The following is an 18,814-nucleotide window of genomic DNA, read 5'->3' as shown; positions in this document are numbered from 1 at the left end:
TTCCTCCTCTTCTTCCTTTGCCTCCTCTTGCTTCTCCTCCTCCTCCTCCTCTTGCTTCTCCTCCTCCTCCTCCTCTTGCTTCTCCTCCTCCTCTTGCTTCTCCTCCTCCTCCTCCTCTTGCTTCTCCTTCTCCATCCTCTTGCTTCTCCTCCTCCTCAGTCCTCTTGCTTCTCCTCCTCCTCAGTCCTCTTGCTTCTCCTCAGTCCTCTTGCTTCTCCCCAGTCCTCTTACTTCTCCTCCGTTCCCTTGCTGCTGCGTCTCCTCCTCCGTCCTCTTGCTTCTCCTCCTCCTCTTGCTTCTCCTCCTCCTCCTCTTGCTTCTCCTCCTCCTCCTCTTGCTTCACTTGCTTCTCCTCCTCCTCCTCCTCTTCCTCGTCTTCCTCCTCTTCCTCATCTTCCTCCTCCTCCTCTTCCTCTTCTCCTCCTCCTCCTCCTCTTCCTCGTCTTCCTCCTCCTCCACCCCTCCCTCGTCTTCCTCCTCTTCCTCGTCTTCCTCCTCCTCCACCCCTCCCTCGTCTTCCTCTTCGTCTTCCTCCTCTTCCTCGTCTCTTCCTCCTCGCCTTCCTCCTCCTCGCCTTCCTCCTCCTCGCCTTCCTCCTCCTCGCCTTCCTCCTCCTCGCCTTCCTCCTCCTCGCCTTCCTCCTCCTCACCTTCCTCCTCCTCGCCTTCCTCCTCCTCGCCTTCCTCCTCCTCGCCTTCCTCCTCGTCTTCCTCCTCCTCGTCTTCCTCCTCCTCGTCTTCCTCCTCCTCGTCTTCCTCCTCCTCGTCTTCCTCCTCCTCGTCTTCCTCCTCCTCGTCTTCCTCGTCCTCGTCCTCCTCGTCCTCCTCCTCCTCTTCCTCCTCCTCCTCTTCCTCCTCCTCCTCCTCCTCCTCCTCCTCGTTTTCCTCCTCATTCTCCTCCTCCTCCTTGTTCTCATTCTCCTCCTCCTCGTTCTCCTCCTCCTCCTCCTCCTCCTCCTCCTCCTCGTCCTCCTCGTCCTCCTCGTCCTCCTCCTCCTCCTCATCCTCCTCGTCCTCATCCTCCTCGTCCTCCTCCGCCTTGTCCTCCTCCTCCTCCTCGTCCTCCTCCTCCTCGTCCTCATACTCCTTGTCCTCGTCCTCCTCGTCCTCATCCTCCTCCTCCTCCTCCTCCTTGTCCTCCTCCTCGTCCTCCTCCTCCTCCTTGTCCTCGTCATCATCATCATCATCATCAATAATAATTATTTCCACATATCCAAAACTTTGCTGGGATCTATAAATACTCTGTATATTTTCCAGGACAATAGTAAATGACCAAGGCAGGTGTAAATGTCCACCTGTCAGTGTGTTTGTGACAATGTGAGTACAATTTCAGTACCTAATACTAGTGTCAGAACAAAGATTGATTATAAAATGACAAGAACTACTGTAAATTGTAATTATCAGAACATAAAAATTATATAAAATAATATGAAAATAGAAAAAAAGGTATATCGGGAACACTTCTGCAAGCGGCAGGACTCCATGTTGCTGTTCTCGGCCTCATATCTCTGTAAGTACTGACCCTAATTTTTTTTTTATCCTATAACTCCTAGAAAAATGTGCTCTTTATTCTCATTAAAGAAAACGATTTTTTTATTTTTCAAAATATTCGGGGCACTGAGGTAGTGAACATATATATACATTTGGACCGTTTACTGGTTAATGTGCCTTAAAATGTTACTATCATCATTATTAACCCTTTCAGGGTCGAGAGACCCTCTCCTAAACTTGTTCTGAGGGTCAAAAATTTTTCGGGGGGGAAAAAAAAAATTCTTATTAAATGATAGAGAATCTTTTCCCGATCATAATGACACCAAAAGTATGAAATTTGATGGAAAACTTGCGGAATTATGCCCTCGCGAAGTTAGCGGCCTCGACAATATTTACACATCGGCGATTTTGCCCAATTTGAACCCTATTTTCGGCCAATTCCAGTGTACTAGTTGACAGAATTCATAACTACTTCACTAGAACTCTATTTTTTCTATTGAATGAGTACAAGAAACCATCCATTTACCGATATCAACTATCCATTAAAATGGTCAGAAATTGGCAATTTTGTCAGTTTCACAAAAATTTCAAAAGATGCCATTTTCAAAATAGTCCAGTATAAACAAGACAGACATTCCTGGTACTAAAATAACCTTTTCTCTGTTCATTAGTCACGTCCCCAGGCCCCTCTTACATGTCTTTTGCTTGCCACTTTGAATATGTATTCTCACAAAGAATAGAAGATTTTCTGTTATGCAGACTACTACATTAGTGTAAAATTGGTATAAATATTATTAGCGCACTTGTTAAAGAATATTAGACTCGCCAGTTGACGCCATAGGACACGTGACATGATTTGTTTACTTTTGAACTTTGGCAAAAATCAAACATTTCTGCTACTTTGAGCTTAATTTCAAAGTACTTCTTATTGTGAAACTAATCAAAATCATCTCAATTTCTGCAATATGTCTTCCATTCTATAAAATGAGACCAGGAAAACTAGAATACAACCATAAATACCATACAAAAATAGTTCAAAGTTGCTGTTTTAAGCCAAAAAAAAATTTTTTTTTTTCATTATGCACTGTGCTTCAGGATTTTTTTTATACTGTGCACACTAACCACATAGACTCAGTCATTCATATGTAGGCCTACCAGCTTTCTCTCACTAGATTTGAAGGCGCTAGAATTTACACATACTAGTATGTCAACCCTGGTGCGTAAGATGTACTAGTACGTCAGAAACCCTGAAAGGGTTAATATGGCGTCTTCTAGACTAATGAGACACTCTTAGTGATTTTAACATGTACCTGCACACCAGCACTGTGTGTAAGTTTACTTAAGTACAGGTACACATAAGTATAATTATTTCAATACAGCCTCTCCTCACTTAGAGATGTACTTGTTTACTGATGACTCAGACTTCTGACGGGCTCTCTGACTGGTATGCATACCTAAATAATGTATATTAGATCTGGTTTCCTCTTTTCTGTTTATTACATTATACATTGGTACCTTGACTTGCGAGTTTAATTCGTTAAGTAACCCAACACGTAACTCAACTCAATTTGGTAGTGTACCAAATCGTTTTTCTTCATCGAAATTAATTGAAATGCCATTAGCGCTTTCCAGAGGAATTGCTGGCTGTTGGGGGGGCAGTAGAAAATAATTCAGTATAACGCTAATATCAATTCTACGGCATAATCATCTATCACAATTGATCTTATATGACATAAACGATATAAATAATGTAGAAACACGATGTATCCTCTAGTATGAATAAAATGTGGGGTGAGTGGTGGCAGCCACTCCCGAGGTAAAAAATAATTATCGCTCTGATTATATCTTCCCATTCTTTCCCTTCTGAGGTCTTAGTATAAAAGAAAACAGTATGTTTGTGAGGCTAACGGCACTAGATCACTAGTTTCATGGAGAAAACACTGAAGGAAAAGTGATTTTCTCGGATTTTTTTTTCCCTGAGTCAGCAGAGCAGCCTATATTTTGGGTGAATATTTCGGAAGAGAAGGCATGACTTACCTTCTACATATGTGCTGCCTCGCCAAGTCGACTGCACGTACACCTCACTCGTGTTTTTCTATGATTTCATGCTTTAACCCTTTAAGGGTTTTTGACGTACTAGTACGGCTTACACACCAGGGTTATTGATGTACTAGAATGCCTAAATTCTAGCGCCTTCAAATTTAGTGAAAGAAAGCTGGTAGGCCTACATATGAAAGAATGGGTCTGTGGTCAGTGTGCGCAGTATAAAAAAAATCCTGCAGCACACAGTGCGTAATGAGAAAAAAAAAACTTTGGCCGTGTTTTTGGATTAAAACAGCAAATTTGCAGTGTATTTTCGTATGGTATTTATGGTTGTGTTCTAGTTTTCCTGATCTCATTTTATAGAATGGAAGACATATTACAGAAATTGGGATTATTTTAATTGGTTTCACAATGAAAAGTACCTTTAAATTGAGCTCAAAGTAGCAGAAATGTTCGATTTTTACCAAAGTTCAAAAGTAAACAAATCATGCCACACGTCCAATACACGTCAACTGGTGAGTCTAATATTCTTTCACAAGTGCACTGATATTATTTATACCATTTCTACACTAATGCAGTAGTCTGCATAACAGTAAATCTTCTATTTTTTATGAGAATAAAAATTCAAAGTGGAAAGCAAAAGAAATATAAGAGGGGGCCTGGGAACATGACTAACGAACAGAGAACTTGTTATTTTAGTGCAAGGAATGTCTGTCTTGTTTATTCTTGACCCCATTTGGAAATTGGTATCTTTTGAAATTTGTGTGAAATTGGCAAAATTGTCAATTTCTAACCACTCTATTGGATAGTTGAAATTGATAGATGGGTGGTTTCTTGTACTCATTTGATAGAAAAAATGGAGTTCTAGCAAAATAAATATGATTTTTGTCGACTAGTACACAGGAATTCGCCAAAAATAGGGCTCAAAGTGGGTGAAATCGCCAGTGCGTAAATATCGGCGAGACAGCTAACTTTGCAAGAGCATAATTCTGTAAGTTTTCCATCAAATTTTATACTTTTGGTGTCATTATGATCAAGAAAAGATGCTGTATCATGTCATAAGAATTTTTTTTTTCTGAAAAATTTTCGACTCTGAAAACAAGTTTAGGAGAGGGCCTCTCAACCCTGAGGGGGTTAATTCAGTGGAGATCATCATCCTCCTCCTCTTCTCAGCACTGTCCTGTGCACTTACTTTCATAGGACCCATGGTTAGAAAAAAGAAATTTGGCATAAAAACTGCACGAAATGCAAGCACAACACGAGAGATGCTTTCATGGCGAGGTAACCACGTGCACTGTTATGATGTTCGCTGTTCCAACTAGTGGTGGCATATCTGAAGCTCGCTTGCGATTCAAAGCAAAAAATCGACCGAGTGAAGATACATGACTCGGAAAACTCGTAAGTTTGGGCACTCGTAAGTCAAGGTACCACTGTACAGTATGCTACTGTATAAACCTTTAAAAATATACCAGAAATGTTATAAATAGTGCAGAGGTGACAATAAAACAATATCAAACGTGGTTGACACAAATCCACTACCATTATAGTATGCCTCTCCGTTAACGATGAATTTGTTTACAGACGTGGTCTTAGGACTGGCACTCTGTCTTTAAGGGACGACTGGCTGTATGTATAAAATATGAAATAACTTTAAAACACTTGAAATTTTGGAAAGTTCCCAGACATAATGGAGAGTCGTGCTCATGGAGAATGTAAACACACAGGGTGGGGTGGAAAGTTTCCAGACATAATGGAGAGTCATGCTCATGGAGAATGTAAACACACTGGGTGGGGTCCATTGTGACCGTATTAGAAAGTCAGGTGGGAGGAGCTGTACGTGTATAGCTAGTTTTTCGCATAATTTGAAATGTACCTATTAGAAAGTCAGGTGGGAGGAGCTGTACGTGTATAGCTAGTTTTTCGCATAATTTGAAATGTACCTATTAGTGGAATGTTGTATGGCAAAATGCCATAAAGCGGGGCCCTACTGTATATATATTTTTATCTCTCACTGTGCACACCAGCCATGTAGACCCATTCTCTCGTGTCATGAAAATTTACCGCTTGCAGCATATTTGAGGGAGCTATGATTTGTGCATAGATGTACTACATAAGCACCACTGAACTCAGTTATGTAGATCTCTGTTAACCCTTTGACTGTTTTGTTCGTATACTATATATGTCTTACGAGCTAATGTTTTTGATGTATATACAGTGGACCCCCGGTTAACGATTTTAATCCGTGCAAGAGGGGTAATTGTTATGCGAAATAATCGTTATGTGAATGAATTTTCCCCATAAGAAATAATAGAAATAAAATTAATCCGTGCAAGACACCCAAAAGTATGAAAATTTTTTTTTTTTACCACATGAAATATTAATTTTAATACACACAAACTGAAAAAGGCATGCACACTTACATGACACTTACTTTTATTGAAGATCTGGTGATGATTGATGGGATGGGAGGAGGGGAGAGCATTATCTTCTTACTGTTTAGAAGGGGAATCCCCTTCCATTAGGACTTGAGGTAGCAAGTCCTTTTCTGGGGTTACTTCCCTTCTTCTTTTAATGCCACTAGGGCCAGCTTCAGAGTCACTGGACTTCTTTCGCACAAAATATCTGTCCATAGTGGCCTGTACCTCTCGTTCCTTTATCACTTCCCTAAAGTGTTTCACAACATTGTCAGTGTACAGGTTGCCAACACGGCTTGCAATAGCTGTGTGAGGGTGATTTTCATCCATGAAGGTTTGCACTTCAAGCCACTTTGCACAGATTTCCTTTATCTTTGTAGTAGGCAACTTCTTCAATTTCTCTCTCCCCTCCTCTGAACCAGTTTCCCCAGGTCTGGCCTCTTGCTCTTGAAGTTGATCTATCAGCTCATCAGTGGTTAGTTCTTCATTGTCCTCCTCCACCAACTCTTCCACATCCTCCCCACTAACCTCCAACCCCAAGGACTTTCCCAATGCCACAATGGATTCCTCAACTGGCATAATCCTCTCAGGGTTAGCCTCAAACCCTTCAAAATCCCTTTTGTCTACACATTCTGGCCACAGTTTCTTCCAAGCAGAGTTCAAGGTCCTCTTAGTCACTTCCTCCCAAGCCTTACCTATAATGTTTACACAATTGAGGATATTAAAGTGATCTCTCCAAAACTCTCTTAGAGTCAGTTGAGTTTCTGAGGTCATTACAAAGCACCTTTCAAACAGAGCTTTTGTGTACAGTTTCTTGAAGTTGGAAATAACCTGCTGGTCCATGGGCTGCAGGAGAGGAGTGGTATTAGGAGGCAAAAACTTCACCTTAATGAAGCTCATGTCCCCATAAAGTCGCTCTGCCACGTCTGTAGGATGACCAGGGGCATTGTCTAACACCAGGAGGCACTTAAGTTCTAATTTCTTTTCAGTTAGGTAATCTTTCACATTGGGGGCAAATGCATGGTGTAACCAGCTATAGAAAAATTCCCTAGTGACCCATGCCTTACTGTTTGCCCTCCACAGCACACACAAATTATCCTTGAGGACATTCTTTTGCCTGAACGCTCTGGGAGTTTCAGAGTGATACACTAATAAAGGCTTCACTTTGCAATCACCAGTAGCATTGGCACACATGAGAAGAGTAAGCCTGTCTTTCATAGGCTTATGTCCTGGGAGTGCCTTTTCCTCCTGAGTAATGTAGGTCCTGCTTGGCATTTTCTTCCAGAACAGGCCTGTTTCATCACAATTAAACACTTGTTCAGGTTTCAGTCCTTCAGTTTCTATGTACTCCTTGAATTCCTGCACATATTTTTCAGCCGCTTTGTGGTCCGAACTGGCAGCCTCACCATGCCTTATCACACTATGGATGCCACTACGCTTCTTAAATCTCTCAAACCAACCTTTGCTGGCCTTAAATTCACTCACATCATCACTAGTTGCAGGCATTTTTTTAATTAAATCCTCATGCAACTTCCTAGCCTTTTCACATATGATCGCTTGAGAGACGCTATCTCCTGCTAGCTGTTTTTCATTTATCCACACCAATAAGAGTCTCTCAACATCTTCCATCACTTGCGATCTTTGTTTCGAAAACACAGTTAAACCTTTGGCAAGAACAGCTTCCTTGATTGTCTTTTTGGTGCCCACAATAGTAGCGATGGTTGATTGGGGTTTCTTGTACAACTTGACTAGGTCGGCGATACGCACTCCACTTTCATACTTATCAATGATCTCTTTCTTCATTTCAATGGGAATTCTTACCCTTATTGGTGTACGGTTGGCACTAGAAGCTTTCTTGGGGCCCATGGTCACTTATTTTCCAGAAACAGCACCGAAAACACTGTAATAATACGAAATATTCCGAGTGTATGCTTGGATGTTAGCGCGGAGGCTGGCTGGTAAACAATGGCACGGGCGGCACATGTGAGGCTGGCTGAGGGCGCACATTGGACGCGTCTCGGACGAAAATCGGTGAGCGGGTTTTTAATTGGTATTTGCGGCAAAAATTTTGCGATTAAAGTAAGTGGTATGCGAAATAATCGCTATGTGATGCCATCGTTATGTGGGGGTCCACTGTATACTCAAAAATTTTAGCGGCTTCAAATCAAGCACGAGAAAGCTGGTAGGCCCACATGCGAGAGAATGTGTCTGTGGTCAGTGTGCACAGCATAAAAAGAAATCCTGCAGCATGCAGTGCATACTGAGAAAAAAAAAAATGACCGTGTTTTTGGATTAAAACGCCGACTTTGAGGTGTATTTTCATATACAGTGGACCCCCGGTTAACGATATTTTTTCACTCCAGAAGTATGTTCAGGTGCCAGTACTGACCGAATTTGTTCCCATAAGGAATATTGTGAAGTAGATTAGTCCATTTCACAGCCCCAAACATACACGTACAAACGCACTTACATAAATACACTTACATAATTGGTCGCATTCGGAGGTGATCGTTATGCGGGGGTCCACTGTACTAGTATTTATGGTTTTATTCTTGTTTTCTTGGTCTCATTTGATAAAATGGAAAACATATAGAAATAGAAGTTAATTTGATTGGTTTTACTATGAAAAGGATCTTGAAATAGAGCTCAAAGTGACAGAAATGTTTGATTTTTGCCTTTGCTCAAGAGTAAACAAATGACATCATTGTTCAATAAATGTCCAACTAGCTATTCTTATATGCAGTCATGAATGGGTTGGCATTATTTATACAATTATTACAATATTGAAATATTCTGCATGACAGTAAATCTTTTATTTTTTGTGTGAATAAAAATTCAAAATAGAAAGCAAGAGTAATACAAGAGGAGCCTGGAGACATGACTAATGAACAGAGAAAATGTTATTTTAGTGCCAGGAATGTCTGCATTGTTCATTCTGGACCCTATTTTGAAATTGATATATTTTTTAATTTGCATGAAATTGGCCAAACTGCCAATTTCTGACCAGTTTATTGGGTAGTTAAAATTGGTAAATGGGCAGTTTCTTGTACTCACTTGATAGAACAAATGGTGTTCTAAAGAAATAGCTATGAGTTTGGTCGACTGGAACAATGAAATTGGCCGAAAACAGGGCTCAAAGTGGGCAAAATTGCCGATGCATAAATATCGCCGAGGTCGCTAACTTTGCAAGAGTGTAATTCCGTAAGTTTTCGATCAAATTTGTACTTTTGGTGTCATTACCATTCTGAAAAGATTCTGTATCATTTCATAAGAAAACAATAATTTTTTTTTATATATATATATTTTTTGACACCAAGAGCCACTTCAGGATTTGGGGTTGCGACAGTCAAAGGGTTAATTATAGTGAAGGGGCTAAGCTATACATACAGGTAACATAAATTTCAGCAGCCTACTATGGGATAACCTATCATGTAAGTTGAAATTGTATGTTTCACTATCATTAGACGTCGCTTCAATTTTATCAATGTTGAACAGAAGCGGATTAAAAACACTTACCTCAGGACTACTCCGGTCACTTTCATGTGGTGCAGTTACTAGTGATGTGCTAATGTCAAAATTTTTGCCAGTGTACTAATAACAATACTCAATTTTATTCCCGTACTGATACCGTCAAAATTAGCCATTATCCACTGATTCTATTGAGAGTAGCTGATACCCACCAAAAAATTTTCCACTGCTTAATACCAACGAACACTGATATCCTCCAATCCTCTATTTTATGCTGATACTAATGCTCATAAATTAGTTGCTGTCAACAAGTACCGATACTGTGGAACATTCCTAGTAGACAGTTTTTCTGATAAATAGACCCTCAGCCCTCTAAAGTTGAAATTAAGTCGCACAAGGTTTTCCTACTTAGACATAATACCGGTAATGTTGTGAATGAAGACAAAGTTTGGTAATTGCTTCGTATAATACATGCATGCTTTTTAGCAGCATTTTTTTTTTCACATGTAAGCAGTTTTGTTGCCTTTTTTGTGTATTTTCTTTTAAATAATTTAGCTTTTAACTTTTAATATAAGATATTTATATGTTTCATTATTGTGTAAGTGTATGAAATAATTTATATATTGAGAGATTCACAAGGAATATACTGTAATTTGAGAACTCATAAATTATGTCTTAGGGTAATTTAATAATATTTTGGTAAATTTAGGAGGAGAAATCAGTTTCAGATTAAAAGAAGATGCTTCAGTCTTGAACCTACTGTACTTTTATTACAGTCTTCAATTACTGTATATTTCAAATATACCTTTCATATCTTAAGTCAATATGGCTTCATAAAAAGTGTGTTCAAGACTGGTGTAATCTATATACTCTTAAGGTTCAACATGTAATTGTGTAGTATTGAGAAGAATTTTACCTTCATTAATGAATTGTGTATGTGTGCTTTGCAAATTTCTGCTTTGAAATAGATATACTGTATTCTCAGTATTTATTCCTATTTATATTTTAAGATGGTACTGCAGTTTACATAATCAATATTGGAGTTGTTAATGAATGTTTGCTTTATGCAGGGTGAAATTCTTCTCTAAAATTACTGATGCATTTGTAGTTGGTGCAGGGAATAAGTCTTTTTTGGCATTGTGCAAATGGACACTTTTTTTTTTTTTCCAAACTTTTATGTAATACTATAGTATAAGGTAATTGTTGTTCTTTGGAGCTGGGCTTACATTTCATTATTACATCTTAGCGAAATATGGTAGATAGGTAGGATTGGTTGGGTAATTGGATTCAATCTCTTTAATTTGTGTGGATTTGGAGTGGTCATTCTGTTTGCTAGTCTTTGAAGAGACATGGAGCTTTGTGAAGACAGGCAAAGCCTGAGATTGGATCAGCTGATGAACTCAGCTTCATCTAAGCACAGAGAGTGACCTGACAAAAGTTGTCTCTCTTCCCTTTTCCAGTTGTTGGGCCCATTTTCCTCTGTGGCGGCATCTCCCCTCCCCCCTCTCGACGCCCCTGCGGGCCACGTATATCTCTCGGCATCGCAACAACCTGGAACCCACTTCCCGTTTAAAAGATTTGGTGGAAGATTACCCCAACCCTCCTCTCCTTCCTCCCCTCTTGTGGGTGCTGCAGCTGTGGCCTCCACTTCTGGGTCGATGTACCACCATCAGCATGTAGGGCGTGGAAGATACCGGCAAGACAGCATCAGGGCGCAGATGAATCTTGTTAAGGCCGAGACTGCCTCATTAGAATCTCTACTTGATTCTGGTATGCTTGGTGCATTAGAGGCAGAAGAATTAGAGGTTAAAATTGGCAGTAAAAAAGTTGAGGCTGGCCGCCTACAGAAAGAGTTAGAAAGATTAATAAGTGGACAACTGCGCCAGCAAAAATTTCGTCAGAAAATGAGAAGGAAAATGACAGCAGCATATGAAACTATATAAGATAAGTGCACACTTAGACTAGTGTTTAATACACAGTCTTTCTCATCAGTGATGGTTGTGAAATTAATGGGAGGAATTTCTTGTCTTGTGGTCACATTTATGGTTGCAAGTTTCCATGGCTTTTGTGTTGCATTTTAGTAGTCTTTACACAGTACTTTCTTAGCTTAGATCATCATGCAATATCTACTGTTTTACTTTGTTAATTTTATTGTACTAAATCAAAATAATGCTTGAAAGTGCTAATTACATTGGGTGAAAAGATGCTTGTAGTACGCAAAGCTAGTCACTAATTGATTAACCATAGTTATGTGCCAAGCTATTTTTTTTTTATTATACTGGAAATTAACATTTTGGAAAGTATCGTTTTTTTTTAATGATTAAATTGATAGTTCACCTATATCTCCTTTTCACAAGTTAAAATGGGCAATGACAGTTATATTCTACCCCCTCTTTTTCCCTCCACATTGTTTGTAGTGCTTGAGAAAAGTCAACATTTTGCCAGATTCAAATAAACCTTATATAATTCGAGAAGATGTGCTGTAAAATATTACACGTGAAAACCCAGAGGAATGTGTGTGGTGGATTAGAATTGTATGTACAGTATATGATATCCATGGAAGATATCACACACGAAGTTTTAAGGGGGTAGTGATGGCAGTGTTCCTTCATTTGCAGAGGGCGGCTTTCGGGGCAGTAGGCGACTTTGTGCCTGTGGGCGGGCAAGGTGGTGTGGTGTCCCGGCGGGTGGGAGTAGCAGCACCCTGCCCCCCTGTGGCCTCTGCTCCTATGGCTGATCTGCCAACATTTATTCCAAGCCCAGAGTGGCGACCATACTCTTGTCGCTTTTGCTTTAAGAAGTTCAAACGTAAGGACCACTTAACAGATCATGAGCGACTACATACCGGTGAGCGCCCATATCATTGTCAACACTGTGGCAGAGGTTTTGCCCAAAAGAGTAATTGCAAAAATCATGCTATACGATGCCCATCTGCTACTAACATATTGTGAAATAATTTTGATCTATTTATCCATATTAAATGGTGGATGTTAAAAAAAGAAAAAACTTGTACAAAGCATTATTTACTTGACTTAAAAGGATTGGGTGTATTTGTAAAAGAATATTTCTGTGCTGAAAGAAGAAATAAAATGGATTTATTCTTGCTTATTTATCTTTCCTACGTTAATATTAGGTACAGTGCTTCACATTATTTACATACTATTTCGTAACATTCAGTATGAATAGTAATTTTACTTAACATTAGAATACATCCTGCATTAAAGCATGGTGAGATTTGAAGAATTTTTTAAATGTATTTCACAAGTTACACATGGAATCATGATTATGACGGCAATGATTCAATTATATACTGTACCAGAAAATGCCACTCGCTATAATAAATGCTGTACCAGACTTGACATATACAGTAGTAGTTCATCTGGTTAGCATTACAATAGAGTACTAAATTATTATTAAACAAAAAGCTACATTTTTCTAATAAATAGAATTAATATTTTTGGTGAGTCCTCATCTCCATTCTGTTCTGTATTTTAATAGGGTGTTCAACACCCACCAGAACAAAAATAAAAGATGTAGTAAGGAAGATTTTTGTTAGCTTGACATTTATTGGTGTCATCCTAGGTAACTAAACTAGTTAAATTCTATTCAGTGATATTTCTGCAAATTTATTGACAAGATAAAGTTATTTATGTTGGTCAAAACGAAAAATATAACGCTGCTTCCACTTGTTGTGGCTGTCATGCAGATAATGCAATCTTACATTTGCCATGTCTGTACATTTTCACCTTTATAACATCATCCTCCCCTCTTACTTACCTTTATAATATCATCCTCTCTTACTTACCTTTATAATATCATCCTCCCCCTCTTACTTAACTTTATAATAATATCCTCCCCTCTTTTTTTTTTATATTATTTTTTTTATTATCACACTGGCCGATTCCCACCAAGGCAGGGTGGCCCGAAAAAGAAAAACTTTCACCATCATTCACTCCATCACTGTCTTGCCAGAAGGGTGCTTTACACTACAGTTTTTAAACTGCAACATTAACACCCCTCCTTCAGAGTGCAGGCACTGTACTTCCCATCTCCAGGACTCAAGTCCGGCCTGCCGGTTTCCCTGAATCCCTTCATAAATGTTACTTTGCTCACACTTCAACAGCACGTCAAGTATTAAAAACCATTTGTCTCCATTCACTCCTATCAAACACGCTCACGCATGCCTGCTGGAAGTCCAAGCCCCTCGCACACAAAACCTCCTTTACCCCCTCCCTCCAACCTTTCCTAGGCCGACCCCTACCCCGCCTTCCTTCCACTACAGACTGATACACTCTTGAAGTCATTCTGTTTCGCTCCATTCTCTCTACATGTCCGAAACCACCTCAACAACCCTTCCTCAGCCCTCTGGACAACAGTTTGGGTAATCCCGCACCTCCTCCTAACTTCCAAACTACGAATTCTCTGCATTATATTCACACCACACATTGCCCTCAGACATGACATCTCCACTGCCTCCAGCCTTCTCCTCGCTGCAACATTCATCACCCACGCTTCACACCCATATAAGAGCGTTGGTAAAACTATACTCTCATACATTCCCCTCTTTGCCTCCAAGGACAAAGTTCTTTGTCTCCACAGACTCCTAAGTGCACCACTCACTCTTTTTCCCTCATCAATTCTATGATTCACCTCATCTTTCATAGACCCATCCGCTGACACGTCCACTCCCAAATATCTGAATACGTTCACCTCCTCCATACTCTCTCCCTCCAATCTGATATTCAATCTTTCATCACCTAATCTTTTTGTTATCCTCATAACCTTACTCTTTCCTGTATTCACCTTTAATTTTCTTCTTTTGCACACCCTACCAAATTCATCCACCAATCTCTGCAACTTCTCTTCAGAATCTCCCAAGAGCACAGTGTCATCAGCAAAGAGCAGCTGTGACAACTCCCACTTTGTGTGTGATTCTTTATCTTTTAACTCCACGCCTCTTGCCAAGACCCTCGCATTTACTTCTCTTACAACCCCATCTATAAATATATTAAACAACCACGGTGACATCACACATCCTTGTCTAAGGCCTACTTTTACTGGGAAAAAATTTCCCTCTTTCCTACATACTCTAACTTGAGCCTCACTATCCTCGTAAAAACTCTTCACTGCTTTCAGTAACCTACCTCCTACACCATACACTTGCAACATCTGCCACATTGCCCCCCTATCCACCCTGTCATACGCCTTTTCCAAATCCATAAATGCCACAAAGACCTCTTTAGCCTTATCTAAATACTGTTCACTTATATGTTTCACTGTAAACACCTGGTCCACACACCCCCTACCTTTCCTAAAGCCTCCTTGTTCATCTGCTATCCTATTTTCTGTCTTACTCTTAATTCTTTCAATTATAACTCTACCATACACTTTACCAGGTATACTCAACAGACTTATCCCCCTATAATTTTTGCACTCTCTTTTATCCCCTTTGCCTTTATACAAAGGAACTATGCATGCTCTCTGCCAATCCCTAGGTACCTTACCCTCTTCCATACATTTATTAAATAATTGCACCAACCACTCCAAAACTATTTCCCCACCTGCTTTTAACATTTCTATCTTTATCCCATCAATCCCGGCTGCCTTACCCCCTTTCATTTTACCTACTGCCTCACGAACTTCCCCCACACTCACAATTGGCTCTTCCTCACTCCTACAAGATGTTATTCCTCCTTGCCCTATACACGAAATTACAGCTTCCCTATCTTCATCAATATTTAACAATTCCTCAAAATCTTCCCAATACCTCTAACTCTCCATTTAATAACTCTCCTCTCCTATTTTTAACTGACAAATCCATTTGTTCTCTAGGCTTCCTTAACTTGTTAATCTCACTCCAAAACTTTTTCTTATTTTCAACAAAATTTGTTGATAACATCTCACCCACTCTCTCATTTGCTCTCTTTTTACATTGCTTCACCACTCTCTTAACCTCTCTCTTTTTCTCCATATACTCTTCCCTCCTTGCATCACTTCTACTTTGTAAAAACTTCTCTTACTTACCTTTATAATAATATCCTCCCCTCTTACTTACCTTTATAATAATATCCTCCCCTCTTACTTACCTTTATAATAATATCCTCCCCTCTTACCTTTATAATAATATCCTCCCCTCTTACTTACCTTTATAATAATATCCTCCCCTCTTACTTACCTTTATAATAATATCCTCCCCTCTTACTTACCTTTATAATATCATCCTCCCCTCTTACTTACCTTTATAATATCATCCTCCCCTCTTACTTACCTTTATAATAATATCCTCCCCTCTTACTTACCTTTATAATAATATCCTCCCCTCTTACTTACCTTTATAATATCATCCTCCCCTCTTACTTACCTTTATAATAATATCCTCCCCTCTTACTTACCTTTATAATATCATCCTCCCCTCTTACTTACCTTTATAATAATATCCTCCCCTCTTACTTACCTTTATAATAATATCCTCCCCTCTTATCTTTATAATATCATCCTCCCCTCTTACTTACCTTTATAATATCATCCTACCCCTCTTACTTACCTTTATAATATCATCCTACCCCTCTTACTTACCTTTATAATAATATCCTCCCCTCTTACTTACCTTTATAATAATATCCTCCCCTCTTACTTACCTTTATAATATCATCCTACCCCTCTTACTTACCTTTATAATATCATCCTACCCCTCTTACTTACCTTTATAATAATATCCTCCCCTCTTACTTACCTTTATAATAATATCCTCCCCTCTTACTTACCTTTATAATAATATCCTCCCCTCTTACTTACCTTTTTAATATCATCATCCCCTCTTACCTTTATAATATCCTCCTCTCTTACTTACCTTTATAATATCATCCCCTCTTACTTACCTTTATAATATCATCCTCCCCTCTTACCTCTATAATATCATCCTCCCCTCTTACCTTTATAATATCATCCTCCCCTCTTACCTTTATAATATCCTCCCCTCTTTCTTACCTTCATAATATCATCCTTCCCTCTTTCTTACCTTTATATAATCCTCCCCTCTTACTTACCTTTATAATATCACCCTCCCCTGTTACTTACCTTTATAATATCTTCCTCCCCTCTTACTTACCTTTATAATATCATTCTCCCCTCTTAGTTATTTTCTTATAACATCCTCCCCCCTTACTTATTATCTTAATATCATCCTCCCCTCTTACTTACCTGTTGAAACTAATTTTACCTATGTTACTTAATGGTTTGTTTCTCTAGTACATGCACAAACGTTTTACTAGTAACTTCACAAACATTTCATTGTTACACACATGCACATGCACGTTCACGTGCATGCTGTGAGTGTGTATGTAGATGTGTTGTGTGCACGTACTTTTCAGTAGTGTACCCATGTTTTCCTGATTATCTCACAAACATTTTTCTGGTACATACTCAGTTCAACATTTTTTCCCTAGTTCCAACTTCAATATTTTACTAGTTCCCACTCCAATATTTCACTAGTTTTTGCTCCATTATTTCACTAGTTCCCACTCCAAAATTTTACTACTTCCCACTCCATTATTTCACTAATTCCCACTCCAATATTTCACTAGTTCCCACCCCAATATTTCACTAGTTCCCTCTCCAAGATTTCACTAGTTCCCACCCCAATATTTCACTAGTTCCCAGTCCAATATTTCACTAGTTCCCAGTCCAATATTTCACTAGTTCCCAGTCCAATATTTCACTAGTTCCCAGTCCAATATTTCACTAGTTCCCAGTCCAATATTTCACTAGTTCCCACTCCAATATTTCACTAGTTCCCACTCCAATATTTCACTTGTTCCCACCCCAATATTTCATTAGTTCCCACCCCAATATTTCACTAGTTCCCACCCTTAATATTTCACTAGTTCCCACCCTTAATATTTCACTAGTTCCCGCTCCAATATTTCACTAGTTCCCACTCCAATATTTCACTAGTTCCCACTCCAATATTTTGCTATTTCCCACTCCAATATTTTACTAGTTCCCACTCCATTATTTCACTAGTTCTCACCCTAATATTTCACTAGGTCCCACCCTAATATTTCGCTTGTTCCACTCCAGTATTTCACTACACTTCAGTATTTCATTAGTTTACACTTCAGTATTTCACTAGTTAACATTTCAATATTTCACTAGATTACACTTCAATATTTCACTAGTTTACAATTCAATATTTCACTAATTTACACTCAAATACCACTTCAAAAAAACCGAGTTATCTACATTACAGCCTCTCCTCACTTAATGACAAAGTTCCATTCCTAAGACCATGTCGGTAAATGAATTCGTCACTAAGTGAGAAGCGTACTATCATAATAGTGGGTTTTTGTCAACCATCTTTGATATTTTTTTAATGTCATCTTTGCACCATTTATAACATTTCTGGTATATTTTTAAATGTTTATACAGTAGTGTACTGCATATTTCCTCTATTCAATTTATTAAATAGAGGAAATAAGTTTTAATATACATTATTTAGGCATGCAGACTGGTCAGAGCCTATCGGAAGTCCAAGTCGTTGGTAAACGAGTACGTCGCAAAGTGAGGAGAGGCTGTATGTACTTACATTTTCATTAGAATTGCTACAGATTGTTTTTCTCAAGAAGTGTCAGGGTATAGGTGCACTACATTGTATAACCCAGCTTAAACAAAATTTCAGATAAACCTACTCATTTATAATGATGAATCTTTCATATATTTACAAGTAGCTTAAGGGAATTAGTAAATTTGGGCTAAAAACCGAACAAATACAAATTTTATCAATTGATTAAATTTTTTCAGCACTGTGTGTGTGATGTAAATTCCAACCTTCTTATCATTTTACTTAATTATTGTTCTGTTTATTTAATAAAGAAAATATGTACATATTTTCTGTGATTGGAATCACTTAAATGATAATTTTAAATATTTTATTTTTCCATTAAATCTTTTGATACACCGTAATTCTTACACTGGCAGCCACTAATGTAATAAATTCAGGGACCACAGGCTGATGTATCTTAGTTGTACACCACAAGTAGGTGAAATTTGAGAAAAGGTGTGTGTATCACTTTGGGGTATGTATATGTATACAGTACTACATAAAAAAAAAAAAAACAGAGTAAAAAGCAGTTTGTTTATGCTCAGTCACATATAAAAGCAATGTGGGTTGTATAAGTTAAGACATTGCCAGAACTACACTGTGTTCACTAGTATTCAACATCAGCCCTTCGAACCCTCTTAGAAAGAGCGATCATAGTAAATTTCAATTATATGCTGTTAAATATGATTTGGGAGAGGTGGATTTTATATACAGTGGGCCCCCGGTTAACGATATTTTTTCACTCCAGAAGTATGTTCAGGTGCCAGTACTGACCGAATTTGTTCCCATAAGAAATATTG

General features: G+C 38.8%; 1 protein-coding gene across 44 annotated transcripts in view; it reads left to right on the top strand.

The window, feature by feature from the left end:
• The window catches only part of LOC128695675 (protein tramtrack, beta isoform), a 520,376-nt gene that overhangs the window by 148,075 nt on the left and 353,487 nt on the right, over positions 1–18,814 (top strand). For 8 of the 44 annotated variants that reach the window (XR_011393078.1, XM_070093368.1, XM_070093362.1 and 5 more), the window contains exon 5: positions 12,034–12,262. The exons of 34 other annotated variants lie outside the window; for them this stretch is intronic. Coding sequence is in view for 9 of the 10 variants with exons in the window: in XM_070093368.1 (XP_069949469.1) it covers positions 12,034–12,262 (229 nt within the window). In the remaining variant the exon portion in view is untranslated. 2 more of the 44 variants (XM_070093345.1, XM_070093334.1) reach the window with 2 other exon arrangements.

This window comes from Cherax quadricarinatus, chromosome 42 (assembly GCF_038502225.1).
Source record: "Cherax quadricarinatus isolate ZL_2023a chromosome 42, ASM3850222v1, whole genome shotgun sequence".
Taxonomy (NCBI): Eukaryota; Metazoa; Arthropoda; class Malacostraca; order Decapoda; family Parastacidae; genus Cherax; species Cherax quadricarinatus.
This window is presented reverse-complemented; position numbering and strand designations above follow the sequence as displayed.